Here is a 27,157-nt window from a genome sequence, read left to right on the forward strand (position 1 = left end):
ATGAGGAGAGTGGCGAAATGCTGACGTTTGCTGACCACATGAAATAATTTTTAGTAAAAAGCAATGGCTATTTGCAAACCTAGGAAAACAAAAGCATGTTACACAGCACATGATTAACTAAGTGGAAGACTAAGAAACCATCTCAAAATAGAATCGATGATTGGGATGCTAAGCTAAGGAAAAGCACGGGGGAGCAGAGCCGGTCAGGGCCCCGATGGTGGCCGGGGAGGGCACTGGCACTGCTGACCTACGGATTCTCCCCGAGGCCAGCGGAAGCTGCCCACGCCTTCCCCGCAGTCCTACGAGGAGGCCGACCTTCACAGACCTCCAACTGCAGGCTCCCACTTGTTGAAAGATCCTTGCAGCGTATCTCGAATGTGTTACTATGGCACGCTGGCTATTTTAAACTCACCACGTGGGGCCAACTAATTCTGGATGTATGTAGGATGTGAGCGGATGTACCTTGGGAAAGCCAAAATAGAAGGAAGAAAACAAACCTAAGGGTTTCTGTGGTAGCACGACCCCGTCAGCTGCTCAGATCAAAGAGGCCGACTATGAGGTAATAAGACACCGATCACTCTCCAAACGCAGCCTGCTAGTCTCAGCTTCAGTCATTTTTAGTGAGAATTCAGGCTGGTTCTGGAAGTACTTCCTGCCTGCCTGCTAGGTGCTGGGTTCTCAATCAGGATGTTGGGTAATACAAAAGAATTTGGGACGGGGGGGGGGGGGCACTGCCTAAAAAAGAACTTACCATATCATTGAGAAAATAAGAACTTATAAAATAGCTAATTAAGAGTGTAATTTAGTCTATAATTGAATCCAAAATAAATAGTATTGGAGGTCAGAGTGAAGTCAGCACATTTCTATCAGTCTGTACAGGTAAACTGAGGCTACACAGTGATGAGGAAAGTGGATACAACGAATTTAAAATGAGAATCAAGAGGAGGAACAGGAGGGGTACACACTGAGCTTGTTCCATCCTTTCTGGCTATGAGATCTTGGGAAATAAGCTACCTTCTTGGAGTCTAAGTTTTCTCATCTGTAAAATGAGAATTAATACAGATATTATAATAAGAGAATTATATATCCCAGATTTTTGTGGAAATTAAACAAAGTATGTGAAAGTTATAAGGTGTGCTACAAAATGCACATTATTATTAACCTTTTCAACCAAAAAATAAGTAAGTAAAAATGGTAGGAGGGCAGGAATTTAAGTAACCTGAATTTGGGGTTTAAATTGCACTGTTCCCAAACACAATTATGGAACCACTGTGGATCGTGATTACATAGCTCTAATATAGAATCTTGAACTTGGTCTTACATGGCCTCGTGAGTGAACATGTAATTTATCAGGCCTCCAGGACTGCTATTCTCCATATTTCTAATTTAGGGCAATAATGGAAATAAGTTATTCAGAGAAACTGAAAGGAGGCACTTACTAGTGACTATAAAAACTCCTTGAGCCATGCCACAAATCACCATCTCACAATATGGCTCACTGAAGGAGACGAGTACAGATGCTTCAGAAAGAGTAATATCTCTTGCTAGAATTAGACTAAAAAGTTATAAAGGAAGGATTTTTCCATTTTGTAAATATATTATTACTATTTCTTAAGTATTAAATGGACCAATGACCATCAGTGAAAAATAAAGTAGTGGTACCAAATTGTAACCAATTTTAAAAGTAATTTTAATAAGCAAAGTTCAATACTCTAGGAAGAGGCATTAATTCCATCAGAAGACTTAAACCTGATTTATTATGTGACCTCGGGCATGTTACTTAAACTCTCTGACTGCCAGTTATTTTCACCTATAAATGGGAATGAGAATACCTCCACCTCTCAGTGCTGAGAAATTATTAAGTGCTTATTTAAGCAAATCATTAGTGGGCAATTAGTTCTTTTTACAAGATCACTGGAATGTGTTTATCCTAGAGTGAAAAAAAAAAGTTCATGATATTTTGCAGCACCCCCTACTCCTAACAGGTACAGTCCATTTCTCTACTGCTTGCGCCTAGGCTTGGCCACATGACTTGATTTGGCCAATGGGACATCAGCAAACCTAATGCAAGCAGAGCCTTGGAAAGCACTGCATACTGGGGCTTGTCCTCTCTTACTGCCTACGGAGAACCCTTCTGCCACTGTGCGAGAAGCCAGGGCTTGCCTGCTGGAGAAACTATGTGAGAGGAGACATGTGTGTCAAATGCAAAGAAAAAGACGATTCCAGGAGATGCTTTTAAGCCACTGACCACCTCTGATGATATGCTGATCGTGACGGTGGTCAGAAAGTACAGTCCAAGCCAACCAATGTATTTACGCCCACTATGTGCCAGTGGTGGTGCTAGGTGCTTTATGGGCATTATCTTATTTAATAAGCAAAACAGCTCTATGGGGTAGATGTTTTTAACAACCCCATTTTACAGAGGAGAGAATAAGCCTCAGAGAGGATAAGTACTTTCCCTAAGTTAACTCATATTTTAAATGTTAGAGCTAAGATTCAGACCCAGATCTGTCCAACTCCAAAGCCAGTGCCCTTAATTCTATATAGAAAACTCCTAGACAGAAAGAGGATGAGTATCCCATGATGACTAAAACCAAAGCTCCTAATTATGAAAAAAGACTTTAGAAGCATCTTAAGTCAGGGTTGAAGAGAAGCCTGCCTCTGGTCCTCCAATTAAAGGAGTCTGTGTGCATACAATAATATTTGGTTATGGATGATTTCAGGGGATAAAGAAGGTATTTTAAGTTGCATATTTATTCATATTTATTACACAGGGGAATATACTTTAAGCCCTTACAATATGTCAGGAATTTTTAAAAGGAATGAATAAGACATTTAACATTACTGTGCTTTGTTACAATATGTTAGCCAAACATTTAACTCACAATCCATGGAATAGGACTAAAAGTAGGGGATTCCTATAACAGTGCAAGGGACTAGTCAGTCTGAACTTTAGAGAGAAGTATGTGGTGTCCAGACTCATAAGCGCTGCTATCTCCTGGATGTGCACACTTGCTAGAACCACTTTTGCTCCTGCTCGTAGCAGCAGCTGGCATGAAGAGAGGCATCTATGTTAACTCAGCTATCATTTTCATTTTTGGCATTGATGAATGTGACAAAATGTTGAAAACTTATTTTTAAAGCATTTTAGAATATTAGAATTTGTAGGGACCACAGATATCATCTAGGATGTGTTTTGGTTTTAGAAACTCACCATTTAAAAAATAATTTGTGTGGAGCAGGTGTAGCTCAGTGGTTGAGAGCTTGCTTCACAAGTACCAGGTCCCAGGTTTAATCCCCAGTACCAGAAAAGTAAAAAATAAATAAATAAACAAAATTAATAATCTGTAGTAGTGAATCCTTTTCTTGAATAGAAATTTGATTCACAATGGCAATATATAGCAGACAAGGAAAAAAATGAGATTCTTTTCCAGTAACACTTACCTTTATAAGTTCAACTATGTGACATCTGTTTATAAAGTTAATCCACAAAAACAAGAAAGCTGTTTCAGTGAATATAAAATTAGAACTTTCATGAAAGAAACTTGAATTCACATGTCAGCTTCAATTCTCAATTTCTATTTTGTTTGGGTTCCATTTTCTATAAGTAGTTGAAAATGGTAACAGTTACTGTTAAAGAGCTTGCCTCACAATTCCAGTAAGATCTTCAAATGAATGACATTCTGTACATGGATGAGGTAACCTAGCAGTACAAATGAACAGGTTGGAATTTTCTGGTACATTCCAAAAAGTTGAGTATAACATACAGTTTGAGGTTTGTTTTTTAAAAGCACAGTTCAGTAAATGTCAAAAATATTTAACATTAAATGAGAATTGAGCATATAGGGATCCCCTAAAATTATCTCAAGATAGGGTTCTGCAACTAAGATCTATATTTTTACAGATCTAGGAAAATCAGCCTAGAGTGGTTCAGATGTCTAAGTGCACCCTTTTGATTGCAGATGCACTAATAGAACTCAGGACTTTGCCACTGCGTTCTGCATGCAGTACCTGTATATGTTAATCCTAAGAAAAATGAATTCACTCAACAAATATTTATTATGTGCCTACTATCTTCCAGGCATGATACTAAACGAGCATAAACAGATTTAAGCTGTACCACGGTGAAACATAATAGAGTCTAGTAGGGTACAAATAATCACACAAATCAAAGAATCACACAAATACCTGGAAAATTGTTACCACAAGAAATATGTGGTAGCTGATCTAATCGGGGGCATCTACCCTGAAAGTGTCGAGTTGGAGATGAGTTCTAAAGGCTGCATGGGAGTCATCCAATTGGGAAGAAAAAAGAAAAAGTGTGATATGGGGTGTTTGGGAAAGGAACTGTCTTTCCGGAAGAGACACAGAGCATACAGAAGCCCTGAGGTTGAAGGTGACATGGCATGTCTTCTACATGGAAATTTGGAGAGAAAATTGAAAATTTTTTAATTTTCAGTTGAAAAACTGCAGAAGACCCAATGTGGGAAATGGATGTGGCTCAACCAGTTGGGCTCCCATCTACCATATAGGAGGTCCAGGGTTCGAAGCCCAGGGCCTCCTGGTGAGGGCGAGCTGGCTATGTGGATTGCCAGCCCATGCAGGAATGTTGCCCCACTCAGGAATGCCAGCCGACATGGAGAGCTGGCACAGCAAGATGACGCAAGAAGAGACACGGAGGAGGAAAAATAAGAAGACGTAGCAGAATGGAGTTGAGGTGGCACAACAGAGTAATCACCTCTCTCCCACTCTGGAAGGTCCCAGGATTGGTTCCCACAGCCGCCTAATGAGAATACAAGCAGACACAGAAGAACACACAGTGAATAGACACAGAGAGCAGACAATGGGGGAAAGGGGGAGGGGGAGAGAAATAAATAAATCTTTTAAAAAAAAGACCCAATAAGAAGAACAGCAACATGCACTGAACCCCATGTTCTACATCTTTTTCTTGATAACTATATTTACTTTTCACACTGATTTTAGGAGAGAGGTAACATTATCAGCATTTACTCACATGGAGTAAGGAAGGTTAAGCAATTTGCTGAGGGTAGGAGAACCAACATCCCAGACCAGACTGGCATTTTCCAGGGCTTATCTTTACCTCTAGGCTAACTTGCTTTCTCTTTCTATGCAGCAATGTCCCTTAGAGGCACAGCTAATGCAACTCTGATAGGCTTCAGTCTCACATCCAAGCCTGCATGGATATATAACTCCCAAGAAAACCATCACTTTTTTTTTAAAGACCCATGTCCAAGTAACTGAGAAGTAAACAGGTTTTAACACCAGCAGCAGTGATGTCATTCATTGGGCTAAAGTCTACCATAAATGAGGTAGCTCAGAGCCTCAAGGGTCTTAGGCCTACAATTTGGGTAAAAGCCCATAGGCACTGGAATGTGCCTTCTTTTCTGACGGTATAAACAGTATAACTGATAATGTCTCCACTTTTGGCTTCAGTTACCAGAAAAAATAACTACCCGTCTCTCTGTGGCCTATAATTTGGACTGGTTTTTCCTTGATCTGACTTCAACTCTTTATATTTTCTCTGGTTTCATATCTTTATATATATCATTTTGTGTTTTTGTGACGTAAACTCACAAGTTATTTAAACAAAACAAACTGCCATCTCACATTTTTGGGGCACTATGTGCCAGGTTCAGAGCTCCAGGGGACACAAAGATGGACCAAACACAGGTCTTGTTCCTGGCCTTCAAAACTCACTAAAGCCAGTAGGCTTTAAATTTAAAAGAGGATTTTTCAAAAAGGTAACCCGAAAGATGAGTATCAAGTCTTTAAGGTAAAAGCCAAACTGTTGATGGGAAAGTCAAGCCACACAAGAGCAAAAGAATTCAAGAAGAGAGAACATAAGTCAAAGGAGGGGCCCAAGTATCAGGTGGAGAAGATGTGTTGGTAGCACAAAAGGAACACTTCTACAGAAGGAGGCCCCATGGTCCACTTTTGTGGAATTTGGTTTCAAATCTGGGTTTGAACAGCCTGCTCAGTGACTCCAGGCACCCCAACTTCTGCATGCCAATCTTCTCATCTATATGTGTCTCAGGCCCACCAGGGGGCTAAGAGAATCAATTACCATTTTGATTAAAAGCGTTGAGCTACACAAATGAAAAGCACCACTGATTACAAAGATTACGTAAAAATATTTTTTAAGCCTAGTGACAACAAATGCTTAGCCTTTTCACTTGTGTTCTTAGGAAATTATCTCTACTACGTGTGCAAGCACGTTTGACCAGCCCACACATGCAGGCCACGTGTCCCGCATGCATGGCACATGTGCAGACACAGACACACACAAGCCACCAAGAGTGGCATGTAATCTGTATGCAAAATAAGGACAGATGCTGACGCGTGCATGGAGTGGGCAGCTCAGCTTGTTCATTTTTAGAACTCTAGAAGCTTTCAGAGTGCTACATGATGTATAACATACAAAACTGGAGCACTGGAAAAAGCTCTGGTTTCAAAGGTGAAGAGTATTATGGAGACAACTAAGAACAGAAAAAAAAATCCACAGTTGTTTATCTTTCCCCTGTTAGAAATTATCATCATGTGTTCCTGGGGACAAGGAACTTGTCTGTCCCATAACAACCAAAGAGAAGAGTCCTAAAGGGGACCTGGGAGGGTCTCTGTGGGAGAGGAGGGATTCCACGGCACTGCTGACCTCACCTGAGGGTGCAGGTCCTAGAAGTGGGACTGTCCCCTACCACCCTTCCCCCAGTTAACCAAGGTCTACCCAGCCTTTGGCTCTCACTTACTTGTCACTTTCTCAGGGAACATTGACTAGCCACTGAGGCAGTTCAGTTTCCTTTGTAAATTCTCTTAGTACTCTATGTTCCTCCTTGAAAACCTATCAGAACTGATTAAGTAACTGTTGTTTGTTAAATGTTTTTCACACATGTTGGAATAAAGAAGACAGTGTCCATATATGTCTTGTTCACTGCTATCAACCCAGAACACAGCACAACCATCCATTCTTGACGGATGAATGAAATTTTGTGATTTCAGCCTTTAGCTTCTAGGAATCTAGCCAAACTTTCTCTCCTGGACCCTACTCCACAGGATGCCGTTTTAACAGCTGCCTATGGTTTACAGTAAACTATCACTTTCAGAACCACCATCAGTTTGAGAGTTCAGAGTTGCAGGCTGGGGAGGGCACTAAAGCAGTGAGGACATAGAAAGAGAGGGGAGAACAAGTACAAAATATGAGTGGAAAAGGTAGAAACACAGTGTCCACAAATCAGGTGAAGACAAAGAAAGTGCATAGGGTGCATGGAATAACGTCACTTGCGTGGGATTCACTCACCTGTTTCATTCATTTTCAACACCCACGTACTGTGTGTCTGAAACACGGTCCCTGTCCTCAAGGAGCCCTCATTGAGAAGGAGATGAGAAGGTGACCAAATCATCCCACAGAAATGTGATCAATGAATTAACAAAGACGTAGCAATAGGACTGTACAAAGCATTACAGCATACCAAGGAGAGCACGCCTAACCACATTTGGTGGGCAACATGTGTGTGGGGTCAGAAGAGGCCTCAGAAAAGTTAATTTGAGCAGGATATTAAATGACGAGTGATGTTCCATCCAAAATTAGTGAGAGAAAAAGGGAAGGGTGTTTCCAGGAGAAGGGACATCTGCAGACACTGAGAGACCTAAAAGGCAATGGTACTGGATAGGTGTGGCTGTGTGTGGAGTGAGAAGTGGAGGGAAGGGGAAGCAGTTTGATATTGTTTATGAATTCCAAAAATAGATACTGGATTATGTTTGTGAACTGGTCTTTTCCTCTGGACATATTAGAATATATTTGTTTCAGAGATTTCACTTTTACTTGATTAAATTATGATTAAGGATTTGATCTGGCCATGTCAATAGGACTTTGAGTACCAAGGGGGCAGGAACTCACAGAGAAAACTATGTGGCAAAGGAGTTAGTTGGAGTTTTAATGCTGGAGCCCCGGGAAGTAAGTACATAGTGAAGCAGATAGATGAGGAGGCTCCATTAGATGTGGCAGAGGCCCCCAGAGGAGAGATAAGCTGTTCACCCAAAAGTTTACAGCTTACTCCTTGTGGACAGAGCAGAGTACCTGAGCCTGGAGAGAAATGAGCCCCAGGAAGAGAGAACCCAGGAAGCCTGAACCCTTGTAGCCATCAGCAGCCATCTTGCTCCAACACACGTAAGGGAAGTAACTTATGCTCTATGGCCTGGTAGCTGTGGACTTCTACCCCAAATAAATGCCCTTTATAAAGGCCAACCAATTTCTGGTATTTTGTATCAGCATCCCTTTGGCTGACTAATGCAGAAGGTGACAGAGGCTGACAGAATGCGAAGGCAGTTGGCCAGTAAAGGGCCATACTAATGGTCTGGCAACAAATGACCATAATGACTTATACTATATCACACAAATGACCCACAATGTGTGTGTGATATCCTGGGGCTTTAGCTAATAGAGGACTTATTCTGTATAAAGGCATTGTACTGTGTGTCTGGCAGGGTCTCTTTTCAATCTCACAACCTCCTATTAAGTTAAATGTAAGGGATAAGATTAAAGATAAGAACAGGGAAGCAGACTTGGCCCAATGGATAGGGAGTCCACCTACTACATGGGAGGTCCGCGGTTCAAACCCCGGCCTCCTTGACCTGTGTGGAGCTGGCCCATGCGCAGTGCTGATATGCACAAGGAGTGCCCTGCCACGCAGGGGTGTCCCCCGCGTAGGGGAGCCCCACGTGCAAGGAGTGCTCCCCGTAAGGAGAGCCGCCCAGGGCGAAAGAAAGTGCAGCTTGCCCAAGAATGGCGCTGCACACAGGGAGAGCTGACACAGCAAGACGATGCAACAAAAAGAAACACAGATTCCCAGTGCCGCTGATAAGGATAGAAGTGGTCACAGAAGAACAGAGAGCAGACAACTGGGTTGGGTGGGGAAGGGGAGAGAAATAAATAAAAAATAGATCTTTAAAAAAAATAAATAAAGATAAGAACACTGAGACTCAGAGAGACTAAATTCCCAGTCCTAATCCCCAAGTGTTAAGTAGAAAAAGGATAAAAGCCCAGACTGGGGGGGGGGGGGGGGATATGTTCCAAACCCTCTGCTGTGCTACTAAGCACCCCACTTTGGGAAGGAACAACCAAGTGTGCTGGGAGCAGTGCCCCCTGTCCCTTCCAAACAACACAAGATGGAATAAAACACTCCATCTTTAGTTCTGCTATTTGGGTGGGGATAGGTATCAGGACTCAGTCAAGTAAGGCTTAGAGGGGATCCCTCTAGCAGGTATACTCCTGCTCAACTTCTGGCTCCCACACACACTATAGCAGCAGTGATTTGGGGAAGGCATCAGGGCCTTCCCACCCCTTTGTAAAAAAAAGCAGCTCTGCTTGAAGTGCTTTTATATTGAAGTATAGCTTGTTTTAGTGCATTTCACGTTATTTTGCTTTGTAGATACTGCCCTACTTTTACAAATTGAAGGTCTGTGACAACCCTGCATGGAACCAGTCTATCAGTGCCATTTTTCCAACAGTTTGTGCTCGCTTTGTGTCTCTGTGTCATCATTTTAATTAAGATATGGACATTGTTTTTGTTAGAGATAATGCTACTGCACACTTAATAGACTATAGTGTAAACATAAATTTTATATGCACTGGGAAACCAAAAAATTCAGTGCCTCACTTTATTGCAATAGTCGCTTTTTTGCTATGGTCTGGAATCAAATCTGCCATATCGCCGAGGTATGCCTGTATTTGGTTTTCTCCTAAGACTACTTGATCAAAGTGATCTACTGGGAAAATAAAAAGTTTGAAGAGCTTGGAATTACAACATAAAATGAAAATTCCTGTCACTTTGTTCATTTTCTTCATAACCTGCTCTAACTTGTCCAGATTCCTATACTATTCCTTCCTCAGCACTTTTTTAACCTCATAACTAAATTATGTGTAGTTTTTAGAAATGTTCCATTTCTCAGCTTCCACACTTGGGCCCTGCTATTTCCTTGGCTGGGAATGTCCTCTCCATGAGTGTCCTGCTGGACATCACTACTATCCCTGAGTGTCCTTTCAACTTTATAAATAAGGTCATTCACAAATTTTATGACTCAAACACAATCTATGGGATTTATTTATAAATACTTAGGTCAATGTTGTGTTATTGTGAGCTTCCCCCTTCAGGGCTTGGAAAACTTTTTTATCTTTGAATTTTCTTTAAATACCTGTCATAGAGTAGGTATTTAGTAAATGTTGGTTGAATCAATCAATGAAAAAAACCACACTAAATTAAACACTGAACATCCCTTTAACTTGAAGACTTCTAGCTATGTGGTTAAGAAGATGGACTTAAAGAATAGAGTCAAACTCCTCAGATTGAAATACTCATTCCACTACTCAATGGTCATGTTATATTGAGCAAGGTACTGAACTATGCCATGCTTGGTTTACTTGGCTTTAAATTGGGCTAATAATGGAACCTATTTTATAGGTTGTTGAGGGGATTAAATGAATTAATATCAGAAAATATCTAAAAGAGTTTTGCTACATAATAAGCACTCCATCCAATGTTAGCTACTATTACTATTTTCAACTAAACTATAAAAAAGGAAAAAGAGATGCACTTTACCTAAAGGACAAAGGGATTTTTAAACACATCCACTATAAGGATATGATATGATAATACTGGAATTCTCTTTTTTTTTTTTTTTTTGCCTATCCAGTCCCTCTCATCCTTTTTTCTATTAGGTCTTTTCTGTTAGGTCCTGTGAGGAATCAACCCTCACCAACTCTCAGTCCCTGAGGTAAATTCTAGGGCTAGACATCTAATCCAGAAGGGGGCAGAAGAGAAACAGGGATTGGTTCAGGGATGGGGACGTGATCCAAGCTGGACCAATGAGAGTCTCTTGGCACCACTGCTGGGAATAACAGTAATGAGGCAATTAGACCATGAGCCTGGAGCTGCTGGGGGCCAGGCTTGCCACCCCTTGATGGTACAATAGCAAGCCCAGAGAAGCAGAGGAGGAGAGACAGAAAATTCCTATTCATATCATGTGAGTTCCTGGAGCCTACTGAGCTTTTATTAAAAGAAAAAAAAAAAAACAAAAATAAATCAGTAAATTACCTTTTTAGTTTCTTTCAGTTTGAATGGGTTTTTGGTACTATAACCCAAAGTGTCTCAAGTCAGGTCATCATTTTAAAGCTCAGGACATTAAGACAGTATGTCATTAAGTCCTATAGGGGCATCAAGCAGTCATTATAAAGGGACTAGTTTATATTTTACACCAAAGTTTTTATGCAAATGAAAAAAGGGATTATTTACAGGGTCATCAAAGAATGACAGTCCCTTCACATTTGGTGACTAGAATAGTAAATATAAGTCTTTATAAAGTAGTCCTCACTTTGGTGTGTATAAGAACCCCTTAGAAAGAGCAGACTTTTGAAACAACACCCAGATTTTGCAGAGGCCCAGGACTCTGTATTTCTCATGAGCAACCCAAGGGATGGTGATGCTAGGAGTCCACTTCGAGAAACACTACTCTGAAGGACCCAATGTCTCTTGGGTCTTCTAGGGGAACCTAGAGTACACAAGTCAAGCGGGAAAGGACTCTCCAGAGAGGGATGAAATGGGAACATTTCCTCAATGATTTCAGGAACTAAAAGAACTTCAAAGACTGAGTTGGAGTTTAAGCACAAATTCTGAGGCAAATGTTGGCAAATCTGGAAGTGTCTCAGCCTGAAAACTGGAAGGATATAAGCATTATCTCTATGGCTGTTTTCTATACACACACAAAAAAGAAGTGGTATCAAATAATATCAATGACTTCAAAAACTGATTTCAACCTTATGGCTTCCTCAGTTGCATTATGATAAACTATAGTAACTTTGCAGTTAAGTCGTAGCATACAGTTAACAGAGGCAACCTTTGAGAATTCATCTCAGTTTTTAACAGAGCAACTATGATGAGCTCATTTATAATAATTGGTAAAAAGCTTTTGCAGCATTCCATAATACACAAAAGACAACATAACAAAATGAAATACATTGTTTTCTTAAGGGCACCACATGAGTTCCACAAAGGAAATCTTATGTGGACTGTGATGAGTAAGGGGGTGATACAAAGTCATTTGATGCTGTATCAGACACCATGGGAAACAAGAAAACCATTTGCTAATGTGTATCCATGTTTGCCTTTGTTAAGGGTCAGTGATTAAATAATGGTCAATGCTGGGCCTACATCAGGGTAACTATGCAGCCCTTCTTGTCCAGGGTTCCTCAAGAGAATTAAGCCTAACCGCCTTAAAGCATCCATTGTTTGTAATGGGCTAGCTCTCCTGTGCACCTAGAATGCACTGGTGTTATCCACTCTTGGGAGAATTGTCAAGAGTCACTAAAATGCCTTTCTGTGGGGATGAGTTTTCTAGTGGAATTCAGTTTAGAAAAGCTAACAGGCACTCCTTTAACTGAAAATACTCTAGGATTAACAGGCATGCACAACTTTTTTGATTCAAAGCAAGCTGGTCTAAAAATAGTAGGAGCAGTTCTCTAAGCACTTTAAAGTCTCACAGATAGACTCAGAAACTGGAAAAGTAATATTCCACGCTTTCCAGTCACGTTTTATATATTAATATACAACTTGTGCACACTGAGTGCACTGGGATTAATGATGTCAGTGGAACTCAAGTATTGAGTCCACAGAAAGACAAAATAGAACATAATCTACAGTATGAATGTCTTGGATTCCATCCACCAGCATTAGTTGTTAAACTAATGAGCATCTCATTATGTGAAAATCCTACTCAATCCAAGGAAAATACAGTAGCATGACTTCAGCAGAGTAGCAAAACAAATTCTGATTGGTTCTGAGGTTGGAGCTTTGTAAAAGATTTACACATTTATAATGGGGTTCCTATGTGGAGACTGATGAGTTTTGTGTCAGAACATTTAACTGACCATCCCAATATCCAGTCTTCCTTTCCTTCCAACTAACTGACTACAGATTTTTAACTGGCCATGTTGGTGAAGCAAAAGACTACATTTCCCAGGTTCCCTTGCAGCTAAGGCTAGCCAATGAAAGAAATAGAAATGTACATTAAGTGAAAAAGATTTCACTGGAAAATGCTCTTTGGTTCCCTTCTACCTTTGGTTTTGCCTGCCATAGAACATGACCAACGGAAATTTGACAGCCACATTGAACCATGAAGTGACGTGAAGTGTGTAAGTCATTCATTAGAATGACGACGCTGAAAGACACAAGATAGTAACATTTTCCCACTCTACCACGTAGCTGCCATACATCACTGGGCTGCAGACCTCTAGGCTCAGCCTAGCAAGAAGCGTCTACCATGTTTAAGAGGAATTCAGATAATTTGGGGTTGGGAAATCAATAATAAGTAAGGACAGTTAAGTCAATACATTGAGTAGTATAAATGAAAATTATTAAAATTGGCACTATGGTAAAGTAACTTATCATAAAACATATACTTATCAAAGGTAACAAACTGAGCCAGAAAATGTATAGTCTGAAATCTGACATATAGACATACTGTGTATCTTTTTTATTTGTATACTAGTTCTTGATATCTTTGTGTGACCCATTTATTCTATGCCTATTTATGCTTGGTAATCCACTACTGGGTCAAATTGAAAATTCTGGTCTTTTAGCTTTCATGTAAAGTAGACAGAAAGCTTAAAAAAATCTGTAGAATAATAGAAAATTATTAACATGCCTTTGATGTCCGGTGAGTCCTTTCAAGTCTTATTTCTGCTCTGTACTCTTGAAAAAGGCATTAAAATACTTTAAATAGACCTAGCAAAAAGGATTGAAACATTAGATTGTTTTTAAAATAAAGTCTATTCCTTAGATTGCTTTTGATCATCCAGGCAGAAATTTTATTTTAGTGTTGCTCTATAATAATATGAATTTGTGGTGATTGTGATTATTTTGTCAATAATATTTTACTTTAAAAAAGATTCTTGTTAATTATCCATCTAGAATTTTAGAGCTATCCAAGCTCCTGTCTACTCCAGTGTTAGGTGGACCTTTGGGAAAACTGTTAAAACCCATCTCTTCTGTGTAATCTCAGTCATATTCTTTTTAATACCTTGAAATCCTTGTTCTGTCTACATATGCAAATATCCATGGTTGTGCTTATGTAAATTATGAACACACATTATTCACTCTAACTACATAAGGCAGTATGTAGGTATCTAACTAATTAGAGTGATTTACCCATGACTTTTTCTGTCTTTGAACACTTCTTTATGTTAAGTACAAGTAGGGCAAGATCACAGATATTTACAAAGACTATTTTTCTGAATGAATGATTTTTCCAGAGCCACTAGATGTACCTTTTCTCCTATCACTAGCCCCTATTACAAATAGATAGCTACTGAGCCAACAAGAAAAGAATACTTTACCCCTGTGACGTCCATAACCTTAATGGCTGCAAGCTGGCCCGTTTTAACATGACGACCCTGGAAAGAAAAAAATCAAAAAGACTTTAGTCCTTTTGGGCAATGTTAGCATTCATTTCCAACCCTGAAGAACAACTGCCCAGGCCAATGTGACTGTATGTCAGCAGGGGAGACGTACACACATTCAGAGATCCTAAATGCTTTGAAGACAATTTTTATAGAGCACGGATTTTGTCAAACATCCTTGTCATTCTCTCTTGGATTTATTTTCACAGCGGGTGTCAAGTTAAATAAGGAAAGCGACAATGGACAATTGGGTTCCATGTCCTCTCCAAGGCACTGAACAACTGCTTCAGTGAGATGGGTTTATGTGGAAATGGGAGCTCAGCCTGGGTGGAGAAATCTCCTCTACCAGAAAGCACTCAGCAGGAAAAGAAACTTTAGTTTCCTTAATTATTAAAATTTTTTATATTTGAGTAGTTTCAAATGGATAGTATTCTGCTATAATTCAGTTAAGATTATTAATTTATCTCGCTATTAAATGGGAGCCTAAAGTAAAACAGGTAGCCATCCATCTAAACTTGCCATCAGCAAAACAGTGCTGAGCATGAGCAACTGCTTCCCCACTGCAAGCACCTTTGGTCTTTGGAAACACAATGAAGCAGAAATTACACAGCAGAGCCAGAGGAGAAGGGGGTACTGTAAGGGGCAGTGCCCTGAAGAGACATTTTTTCTTCTTTTGCTGCTTCTTTTTTTTAATTTTCAAAAAAAAATTTTTTAATTTCTCTCCCCCGCCTCCCAGTTGTCTACTCTCTGTGTCCATTTGCTGTGTGTTCTTCTGTGACCGCTTCTATTTTTACCAGCGGCACCGGGAATCTGTGTTTCTTTTTGTTGCATCATCTTGTTGTGTCAGCTCTCCGTGTGTGCGGTGCCATTCCTGGGCAGGCTGCACTTTCTTTCACGCTGGGCGGCTCTCCTTATGGGGTACACTCCTTGCACGTGGGGCTCCCCTACACGGGGGACACCCCTGCGTGGCAGGGCACTCCTTGCGCACATCAGCACTGCACATGGGCCAGCTCCACACAGGTCAAGGGGGCCCGGGGTTTGAACCACGGACCTCCTATGTGGTAGGCAGATGCCCTATCCATTGGGCCAAGTCCACTTCCCTTCATTTGCTTCTTGGGAAAACTTAAAAGTCTACATCTGGTTCTCAGACAGTATCAAAGATGAACATACCCATTATATCTAAATGAATTTTATATATGGCTTCCAAAATGCATTTTAGCTACGGCTATCACATAGCATAATCCAGCTAATAAAACCAACGGGGTTCAAATCCCAGCTGCGTGACCTTAGGCAAGTCCCTTAATCTTCTAAGTCTCAGTTTCCTCATGTGAAAATACAGATAATAATGGTATCCAACTCACAGAATTGCAGTGCAAATTACAAGAGATAATGTATATAAAGCATTTGGCAGTGTCTGGCACAGATGTTGGCTATAATAACTGACAGCCGCGTCTTGTGATTAATTTTAAATGCCTGCCTTCCCTATGAGGCCATAGGTTTCACGAAGACAAGGGCTGTTGCCTCATCATTGTACTTCTGATGCCTTCTATTGTGCCTATCCCACAGATGTGCAGCGTGTTTAAGAACTAACAATAGCAGGTCACTGAGGTATGTACAGTCATGCTTGGGAAAAAGTGACCAGAGTTGGAATTTGGGTAAAACATGCCATCTTGATTGGGCCCAATTTATGATTGAGAACTCTGTATCGTCTTCATGTTCTTGAAACTTCCCCTTTCTCTGCTGCTTCTCTCCTCTATCCACCTAATTTTTCCTCTTCTCTGGTCATTCTAACTGGCCCTTTCCTTCTCACATATCTCAATTTTTGTATCTATTTCCTCTAACTCTAGCAGGGCTTCCTTTACCTTTTTTTTAGGAGGTACCAGAGATTGAACCCAGGATCTCATAGATGGGAAGCAGGCACTAAAACCACTGAGCTATACCCGCTCCCTTCCTTTACCTTTTGACCCCCCTTCTGTTCTCTTTCCTCCTCACCGAGAAGAGACCCCAAAGGAGACAGTAAATCAGCCCGTCATACTTATTCTACTTTCGATACGTCAAGGGAGGGAGCTGGTATATTGCAGCACAAACAGCCCTGCACTGGAATTCCAGAGCTTGGTTCTTGTCTAGGCTCTGCCCCTGACCAGTGGTTCATTTGGGACAAGTTATATAACCTTGCTGTTTCCCCAACCACACAACATGGGTAGAGCCTGCTCAGTGGTGTGGTGGGGGAGGGAGCAGGTACATGGTTACCACCCTTTCCATCCCAAGGAGCATTTAGAAATTTGGTTCTCACAATGACTGGATGGGACAAGAGTAGTGTCACTACTGTTTAGTGTCCAGCCACCAGGAACACTGTATTTCCAGCAGCACACAGGTCCCTCTCACCCAAGGAAGATACGGCAATCGCACCCTCTGTGATAAACACTGAATGACCTCCAGGGTTCATCTAAGTCCCAGTGAGTCTGACACTATAATGATGACCTTTACAAAGGAATCAACAACATAAAGTCTTTAAGTAAGGGCCATAAATCATACCTTAAACGATGGCTGATTCTCTGCCTAAGTACTGAAGGAAGGTGGGGGGAACTGTAGGCTAATACAGAGGTTCTGTTTGATATTGTACAGCTGATTCACATTGAAATTCTTTTAATGGTGAACACTGCAGATAAAGGCAATTTCCTGCTTATGGCTTACAGGGCCTTTGCCACACCACCCTGGTAGGCTCTGATCTGCTCTTAAAACTCTGTGGTCCCCAAAACCAAACTGTTTGTACTTTTCGAAATGTACCACATTGTTTCCTACCTTTAAGTGCACTGTATTGGGTTTTCTTGGCCTGGCATGCCCTTCATTTCCTTGACTCCCAAGGTCAATGTATCGCCTCCTCTGACACCCCACTGTCAATCAATCCTTGCCTCCACGCTACCAATCAACACGGCCATGTTTCTAATGTTGCACTGAGCCCAAAGGACCAGTAGCTTCCTCTCCAGCCCCCAACCCCTTTCTCTTCCACCTTCCCTTTTTCCTTCCTTCCCCTCTGGCTTCCTTTACAGCTGAACTTTCTCCCCAAATAAAACCTTAAATGGAAGCAGGGGCTTGACCTCTGCCAAAGTCCAGTCTGCAGGAGCCTCCCACCTCCACCTGTTTCCCTGTGGCAGCCCCTGAGGCACCGCTGCCAACACACAGTTTGAGAAACACTACACTAGATTTTTATCCCGTTAGGAAGCAGGGGATCTGCTTTGTGTGAATGAGGGCACCACCACAGTCAGTTTTTTCCATCCCGGGCCTGGGAGCTAAGCAGATCAAGCCCACTGTACTGGCCCAGGGCCAGAGAGGAGACAGGATGCAGGCAATTCACAATGCAAAGCACTGGGCAGTTCTTGGTCAAAAATAAATAAATAAAATATTTGTTATTTTTAACGTAAGGTCCTTTAAAAAAAAAACTGCTATGATGTCACTAAAGGTATAATAATCGTGGAAAAGACAATAGTCTATTTTTTTTCCTATTTTAAATTTCATTCCAAGCTGAAATAACATTCCTCATGGTGTCTGACAGACGACTGAATGATAACGCTTTGAAGATGGCAGTTTGGGCTTAAATGAGATCCTGGGAGTGGAGCAATTAGCAGCCTCAGCTCAGTCTCAGGCAAAGGTATCCCCATCCTCTGGAACAGGAACACGGTGAGCTGTCAAGCTTGGATGAGGGAAGGGCCACCAAGGAGCCTGCTGAACACAGTTGCCTTTTTTATCAGGAGAGAATGTCAAACCAAATTAGGAGCCAGATTATGGCAGACTTTCAGGGAATGGCAAGGAGTCAGCTGACTTAAAGATCACTAGAAACGTGAAGCAGTCTCATTGTTAAGATAGTGCTTTAAAAGACAACTTTATAACATCACAAATAAACTGAGTAAGAAAAGTCCTTAAGGCACCTCATCCAATCCCCTTCTTTTAGAGATGAGGTCAAAACCTCACAGCTAATGAGAGCCTAAACCCAGAACACTTTGTCCTCTTTCCCATTTCTGCCCATCCAGCCCCTAAATTAGAAATTTTTATCATTAAAATTTAAAAGTAACTTCTTAAACCTTTTCATACTTTATGCAACTTAAGTATTGAACCATCCATCTCTGCTTCAAATGAGTTTTTTTTTATTTGTTTTGGGGACAGAGTGATGTGCATAGACATTATTACAGGAAAGTTTTAAAGTAAAAATTTCAAATTATTCCCAATTTTAATGCATTTCCACTTACAAAAGAAATTAAGAATACAATTATAGCCATCCTCTAAATTTTGATCTATAATACATGTTCAACCAAGGATGAAAAATTAAATTCTGGAAAAAAAAACAAACCTCTAAAGCGAGGCAGGGAGTTAAAAAAATTACTCTTTCTTACATAGTAGTTTTTTCTCCACAAACATTTGAGAAAATGTCTTGTCAAATTTTAGTTACTGAGTCCTTTCTTAACAAAAGAATGAACTAAGATTTTTCTACTAAAGAAACCAACAATAACAAAGGCTTCACTGAACAGACTAAATTAAGAAAAACAAAACTGATAAACCCTAGGTACCCAAAGCCTAATGTCAGATTACATCCCAAAGCATAGAAAGCCCATCCACAAGAAAAAGAGAAAGGCATTTAGAAGGCTTAGGATACTCAGTCCTGGCCGACATGGTCCAACCCCATCAGACACATTCAAAAACTAGCTCTGGGGAAGCGGACTTGGCCCAATGGACAGGGAGTCCACCTACCACATGGGAAGTCCGCGGTTCAAACCCAGGACCTCCTTGACCCGTGTGCAGCTGACCCATGTGCAGTGCTCATGCACTCAGGAAGAGCCGTGCCATGCAGGGGTGTCCTGCGCGTAGGGGAGACCCACGCGCAAGGAGTGCGCCCCGTAAGGAGAGCCGCCCAGTGCGAAAGAAAGTGCAGCCTGCCCAGGAATGGCACCACACACACACGGAAAGCTGACACAGCAAGATGACACAACAAAAAGATACAGATTCCCGGTGCCACTGATAAGGATAGAAGCGGTCACAGAAGAACACACAGCAAATGGACCCAGAGAGCAGACAACTGTGGGGGGGAGCGGGGGAGAAGGGGAAATAAATAAATAAAACATAAATATATTTTTTTAAATCTATTAAAAAAATAAAATTAAATTAAAATAAAAACCAGCTCTGGGGAGCAGGTGTAGCTTAGTGGTTGAGCACCTGCTTCCCATGTATGAGGTCCTGGGTTCAATGCCCGGTACCTCCTGAGAAGAAGGGAAAAAAAAAAAGTAAAACAAAAAAACCCACCTCTGCTTTTCTTCTTCCTAAACTGATCATGTTGTCTCACTTGGGGGATAAAGAACTATGCCAATTCTTGTTCTATACAAGAGAATTCAACATCAAGGTGAAATCCAAATCCATCAAGTATTAAAACATTTTAGACCTTCCTTTAACCCCTTCTGTAAAATGAATGCAGAGAAATAAAAAGTGGTTTTGTCTGAAATAATGCTGTTATTGCTGTTATTTTCTAAGGAACAGCCAGAAGGCTTTAGAGCAGCTGGCCTGAGGCTAGCCTGGAAGAGAGAGTACTTTCATTTCTAGGTCATGGAGATGAATTTGTTTCCAGCCAGAGCACATAAGCAAACCAGGAGAGTGAAAAATGCCGACACCCTCCCACCCTTGCCACCGTACACAAAGGAATCTCACGCAGAGATGCAGTGATTCATTCCCCTTCCGGTTTTGGCTTAGATTAGAGCTTGCCTCAATCAAGGAAGCCTTAAATTTCCCAGTTGCAGGTAACTGCCCCACTTTTGTGCTTCCCCCACATCCTATACTAGCCCCACAGGTCACATTCAATGCTGATTTTCAGACTGCGTGTCACAAGAACCATGAAAAAAAATCCAATCAAATAGAAAAATATCTGTGTAGAACATGTAGTGACGGCAGCTGTTTTGGATCCATTATTTCAGTTACATCCAAAGTCAATCTAGACACCTGTCTGTCTGTCTATCTATGGATGCTGTAGTGTCCCACCCAGATTCCCTCTTCAGGACTGGCAGCTCACAACTGACCCCTGGCTGGGAAACACACAGGGCCGAAAGAGTTACCTTGCCCCAAATCATGCTTCCTCATGGGAAAACACAGCATCCAATGATTGGTTGATACATGAGTATCCAGGCCCAGGACCTCGGTCTCAAAGTGGGACAGTCTTGTGTGTGTGCAGATGTGTTCCTGTCACCAGCATCACCCCGCCGTCTGATGCAGTCACCTCTGCTCTGCTCCCCCAGAATCTGCCAGTGCACCAGTGGGACCATTCTGAAGGGCCATTGGCTCCTGGCCTCTCCTTGGGATGGCCCAGCCCTTTGTCCAGTACATATCAATTCTTCTCCACAATTCTTCTCCACAATTCTTTCTCTCCACAATTCTTCTGTCTTCATACGTGTAGAAGCTAAGACCACTCCCCTGTAAAATTCTCCATCTCAGGGGCTGTTTCCAGGGGAACCCTACGTAAGACGGTGTTGCCAGGCATGCTCAGTCAAAATCAGCTGTCAATGAGGTCCCCGCCGCTGGTGGCAGGCTGCGCACTGATAGCCCCAGGCACGCTGTTGCAGTGTGACTGCCAAAATGATCACTAGTGGGAACTGGAATAGGATATAGGCAGAAGGGAATACCTAGTTAGTGCAGTATTTCAGGCTTTAAAAAGTCCAGAGGAAATAGCAATTAGTATAATTTAAAACTAATACCACGTATTAGTTTATACTCTAATAGCAAATTGTGATTATTTTAAAATGTAATCAGATTACTCTTGCTGAGAGCCACTGATGTACCAGAGAAAAACAATGAAAAGCTAAGGGTGATTAGTCATCAGCTTTGCAGGGTGAAAATCATAAGAGAGGTGAGGTTAAACACTGTGGGTAAGTGCCTACTGCCTTGCAATGCTGTGGTCTCCACACTACCTTTAAACAAGGTGGGAGCAGCAATTCTGCAGGCTCAGGGGATCTGTGGTTTCAAGTTTTCAAGTGCATCAACTCTGATGTCCCCATTCCAAGTTTAAGAGTCTCATTTCTTTCAAATCAGGTTGCAGATGCAGATTCGACCCTTTCTATTACCCTGAAAATGAATCCTTGGAACTGCTCCTCAGCTTTTTCTACCCTCAGGCTGCAGAAATAAAAGTCTTTTTTTTTTTTTAATGCCACCAAAATGTTTTGGTAAATGAGCAACAACAGCAGCCAAGCCTAAGAAAGGCAAGAGGATCAGGAGCTCAGACTTCTCAGGGAATGAGGGGGGAGGTCACGCCAATAGGTCTACCATCCAGAACAGCAGAGATGTTAATCAAGGGTGAGAAGTAAAATGGATAGTAGAGGAGGGAGATTATGAGCATTGTTGCAACTTCTAGACAATATGTAGAGGTGGGGGCTATAGTTCTTTCTGCTAATCTTACAACTTTGCCTAGGAAGAGGCCAGCCAACATCCTGGAGGAGCTGTTTCCAGAACTTATGCAAAGCAAAGGGATCTTAGCCTACAAGAGGCAGAATGCAGTGGATGCTGTGGCGCGCTACCCAGACCCCTCCTTCAGGACCGAGGCACTCATTCCCCTACATGCTAAAAGTGTTTGGCACCTGACAACTCTCAGTTGAACCTCTCTCCAGGAACTGCCTGCACCAAAGAGAGCTGCCTCCTCAAGTGCATGCCTCTACTGGGAGGCAGCCAGCATTCAATGACAGGTAGGAATATAAAGGCCTAGGCCCTTCAGTCATTGTAGGACAACTGTGAAGGCCATCCAGCCCCAGGGCTCCCTTTGGGATTGGCTGAGCCCATGTTATAACTGTGTTGAAGTTCAACTCCTTCCTCAGCCCATTTCTACTTTCTTCACTCCCTCACAGACACTGATATTGACACCACTCCCCAAATTTCTTTCCTTGAAATCTGTTTGCTAGGAAACAGATGTAAACATAAAACCTTATCTATCTGCCATATATCTGTTTATTATGTGTGTTCTTGGATTAATACAAAATAATATATTTCTTACTGAATCTGGGGTAAAATTTTAAAGAAAAACTCTAACCTAAAGGATGAATAGAACAAACCTGGTTAAGAGTTGAGAGGTATATTCCAGACAAAGGGGAAAGCATGTTCAAAGGTCCTATGGTGTTATCAGAGCACTTGAGTAACTTAAAGCTGGTCAGTATGACTGGAGTAGAAGGTAAGAGTCTAGTGAGCCCATGTATGGACTCTCTGGCCATTCTCAAGAGTTCTGGCTTTATCCAAAGACCAGTGTGCAGTCACTAAAGGGTGAAGCCATCAAGTTTGCAACTGTAAACTAGCCATAAAGTTTGCATTTTGAAAATATCACTGTGAAGGAGAGCAGAGAAAGATGAAACTGGAAAAGCTCCTGGAAGAGTGGAACAATGCTACTTAGTAATTCAGTTGAGAGAGGATGGCAACTTGGACTTGGATGGGAAGTAATGGAGAAGGAAAGAAATGGACAGTCAAGAAGAAATTCTAGAGGTCACATCAACGGGACTTGTGACCAACCGGACACCTATTTCCCTTTGGCACAGTAGTGACTCTAAATATTTGCTAAATAACTGATTAAATAAAGGAGTGGGAATGGGGGTTGCATTCCATTCAGGTTCTCCCTCCGTACAATCCATAAGCCCACATGGATTTCCCTCCACACCTCCACATTTCTATCCAGCCCCAAAGATGGGATGGGGCAGTGAAGAGGAATGACAATTGTTCCACTCATAAATAAGAGGCTGGAAGATCAATTTAAGTGGATGTAGTACTTTTAAACAGGAAAGCCAGTTTACTTCCCCTCTCCACAGATCAGATGATGAGAACCAAGGCGAACTTTGATTTACCATTCATAGATGAAAGCTTAGTTAAGATGCCAATCTTGAGATCTTCAGGAATGCTACCATTCTTTGATACAACTTGTCTTGAGGAAAAGAGGTAGACTAGACAATTTTATGAGAAGATTCCACAGGTCCTCATGATCAAGGAATGGAAATGTTCACAGAATATACATGGCCCAGTGTCTACTCCTAAGGCTTCCCCAAGGTTAAATGGGGTCTCTATTCTTCCCTGGCCTACATGTACCCTTCACCAAGAGCTTTAAAATTGCTGTTCTCCATATCTGCAGAGACTTTACTGCTCAGAGACAACCACTTGTGGCAAAGATGAAGCAAGTTGCCGCGGATACAGGATAGTTTCCAAGCAACATCTCTTTATCTCACTACAGTTCACCATGAATTCCCCTGCATGGTACCACTGCAGGGCAGAAAATGGATTGTTTTTACGACTGTTCAGGAGTCGGCCCACTGTGATTTGAGGCTTGCTCATAGACACGAGGTAGGGGTAGGGCTGGGGGGAGAAGACCGTGTTTAGTTTCTCTTTGTTAGAAACCAGAATTCCTCAGTCTTCATGGCTGTCAGTTTGGCTCAGTCTGTGCATCAATATGGATGGTTAAAGGGAAAAAAATCAAATAGTTACAATTTTTAGAAGACAATAGTTAATGTATGCAGACTCTATGGCAGGGAGCCTAAAGCTGTACCCGGGAAAGGCACGCACAGCTGAAGTGACAGCAGTGACGAAGCAGACAGGCTGAGGGTTTGATGAGAGCTCAAAAAGCAGCGGAACCAGTCTCTTGGTCATGCGCTGAAGCCAAGAACACACTTCCCAGTAACCTCCTCCTTCCAAAAATGAGCACAAGACTGAAGATGGTACTGACTCTTATCAAAGAAATGCAACAGGATTTCTGCGATCATTCATGGGTCTCATCAGTTACTTCTGGGAGGACTAAACCCCCAAGATATGGGGATTCAAAGAACGGGGATAGATAAGTACACGCAGCCTACTTCTGAGTGTCCCTAAATATCTTACCCCTCCCCACCCAGCATAATAGCCTTCCATATCCCCTGAGTAAAAAATGACAGCAGGGAAATAAATGGCATTTTAAAACCCTTGTTCTTAGGTATCAGTCCAGGATGAAGTTTATACCCAACCTCAGTAAAAGGAGAAAAATAAGGACCCCGTGGTGAACTTTTTCAGAAAGCAAGATGTATTCAACATAAACAGGACTCTCCAAGATTTTTGGTGTTAAATTCCCCAGTAATAATGTTCTTTTTTTTTTTGAAAAAAAAAAAGGTAAACTTTAACAACCCCATCCTAATTCTCAGTGGTTGTCTTTTTTTAATGGAGGGGTGGCTAGATGGGATTTTAGTAACTCTGAAACCAAAGAGTCTAAGAACAAGTATTTCAAAGTACATGGGCATAATACTCTTAAGTAGAGAGGTCAGCAATACTCTTAAGATACAAAGATGGCCTGTTTTTGATGCACTCTGTAAAAAGCCAAATGTCAATGTGTACAGCTCTCAATAACCTTATAACAGCCTATTGCCTATTGAACTTCTCGCTCCTCTGCGTTTCCTTAGTACCGAACACATTTCCGCCTTCAGCTGGAGTCGGCCATGTGTACAGGTGCCTCATGCACTAGAATGAAAGTTTCTCAAAGGCAGAGGTTTGCAAAGGGTAGGTGCTATTCACACTGGGAAACAGGAAGTTTCTAGGCCTAGTGGACCTTGGAAGATGCCACAAATCACAGAGAGATTTAAGAGATCCATCAGGAGCATAACCTGGGGATAAGTTTGATAAAATTTGGGGAAATGCCTACTTTGAAAGATTTTCTCTTAAGGTAAAAAGGGACTATAAGAATGGCTCACTGTACTCTAACTGGAAGAAAAACGTCACATGATGTGATTTGTGCATTTTGCCTAACAAGGTTTTGTTTTGTTTTGTTTTCCAAGAATTAAACAGCAAACTGGGTCAGTGGAGTGAGCCTCGGAGGCCTGAGGGAAAGAGACAGCAGAAGCAAGACATTAGCATTCCACATTTCATCATCTCACCAGTTTACCTGAGGGAAATGGCCGGAAGACAAAGATGTTACCAGAGGAAATCAAGGCCAGACGCTGCTCTGTGGAGTGGAAGTCCCTCCATCACTGCCTCCCCTTTTCCGAAGAGAATATTAACCGGAGGCTGGGCAGATCCCACTCTTATTCGAGAGGAACAGTAATTTTTTTTAGATTTCAAATCAATAGCTCTCTCTCTACGGGCTGCTTTACAAGACAACTCTGTCTTCCCCTCAGGACCTCTGGCAGACCCTCTGCTTGTTCCATCCCACCTCACAGCTGCAGATTAAGAAGATGCACTGTCATCTCTCCACCACCACCACCACCACCCCAGGACCTGCACAGGTTTGCCAATTCAACCAGACACTGACCCTCTGTTGTTCAAGATTTACAGCTACGTGGTCCGGAGTGGGTAGAGGTTGGGTTTGCACCACAAGACACCACGGGCACAGGGTACAGGTAAATAATAACAATAATAAAGACAGGGCTGCATTTCATTCCACCTAATTTATGGCTACAAGAGGAAGCCAGTCTACCACGGCACCTTCTCAGTTGCTTAATAGAAAAATAAGCAGCAGCAGCAAGAGCATGATCTTGAGTTTGAGTCACGGCACATGAAGAGAAAGGACTGCACTGGTTTCCAGTGGTTTAAAAAAAAAAACAAAGGGCAAGGACCACAATGTTCCCTGCTATCATTTCTGGGGTGGTAGGAACCCAAAAGGAGACCCGTTTGATTCTTTATGAGGGCTGCTGTGAATAAACCCTCACCCCCAGTATCCTGAAACCTCTAGAAGTTTTAATTAAAACAAAAGAAATGCCAGCAGGATAAGCATAGGAATATAATTAGGGCCCACCAAATCTAAAGTAATATGGGGACAAAAGACTAGTAATGAAAGGGAAGCTTTCATGTACTCACTGAATCTCTGCTCTGTTGCTGACACCAAAATCAATTTCAATAGGCTTTAGCAGGAAGGCCGGTGACAGATGAAATTTAGTGAGCAATTTACTGGAGTCATAATGATTCCCATGGAAAAAAGACTACAATGAGTGCTCCCAACCACTATGTTCTTCTCTAAGAATGTATGTGTCATATATTTATAAAAGTAAATGTACATATATTTAAAATAGTATAGGTGTTATCCTTAAAAATGTTCAATGTCAAACCCACTGACTTGGAGGAGTATCAATAAATAATCCAGAATCCATATAAAATTTATAAGTGCATTTATGTACAAAACACTGAACTTCTGACCAACATTGTTCAGTTTCCTGGATCTTTTCATATTAGCCCATTTAAAAAAAACTTTTTCCTTTACTGTAATAAATCTATTAAAGACAATTGCCAATAAATATTTTTAATTAAATACATTACACACAAATGTAAGTATACATATATATATTTATTTAAAGCGTTGTATAGGTTTTATCCTTAAAAAATGAAGTTTAACTCCCTACCTCATACCTTTTAAAACAATTATTTGCAACTGGGGCAATTTTTGCCACACAGAGGACATTTGGCCATGTCTGGAGACATTCTTGTGATGTTAGGCGTGCTGCTGCCAGCATCTAGTGGGTACAGGCCAGGGATGCTAGTAAACATCCCAAAATAAAAAGGGCACATATCCACCCCCAAAACAAAGAATGGCTTGTCCCAAAATGTCAATGGGGCTGAAATTAATGAACCCTTGCTTTAAAAGAATTTGACATTTAATAGATGCTCAATAAATGTGAAATTCTATTGAATGTCAGGTTCCTCACAAGGCAGATGTGATAAAGATCAAAAGGTAAGGCCCTGCCC

At 41.5% G+C, this 27,157-nt stretch overlaps 1 protein-coding gene across 11 annotated transcripts in view; it reads right to left on the minus strand.

Moving 5' to 3' along the window:
* TNIK (TRAF2 and NCK interacting kinase) overlaps positions 1-27,157 on the minus strand; it is a 435,835-nt gene that overhangs the window by 159,625 nt on the left and 249,053 nt on the right. For all 11 annotated transcript variants that reach the window (XM_058295284.2, XM_058295283.2, XM_058295286.2 and 8 more), the window contains one exon: positions 14,402-14,458. In XM_058295284.2, the coding sequence (XP_058151267.1) occupies positions 14,402-14,458 (57 nt within the window). The remainder of the gene's footprint in view (positions 1-14,401; positions 14,459-27,157) is intronic.

This window comes from Dasypus novemcinctus, chromosome 4 (assembly GCF_030445035.2).
Source record: "Dasypus novemcinctus isolate mDasNov1 chromosome 4, mDasNov1.1.hap2, whole genome shotgun sequence".
Lineage (NCBI taxonomy): Eukaryota > Metazoa > Chordata > Mammalia > Cingulata > Dasypodidae > Dasypus > Dasypus novemcinctus.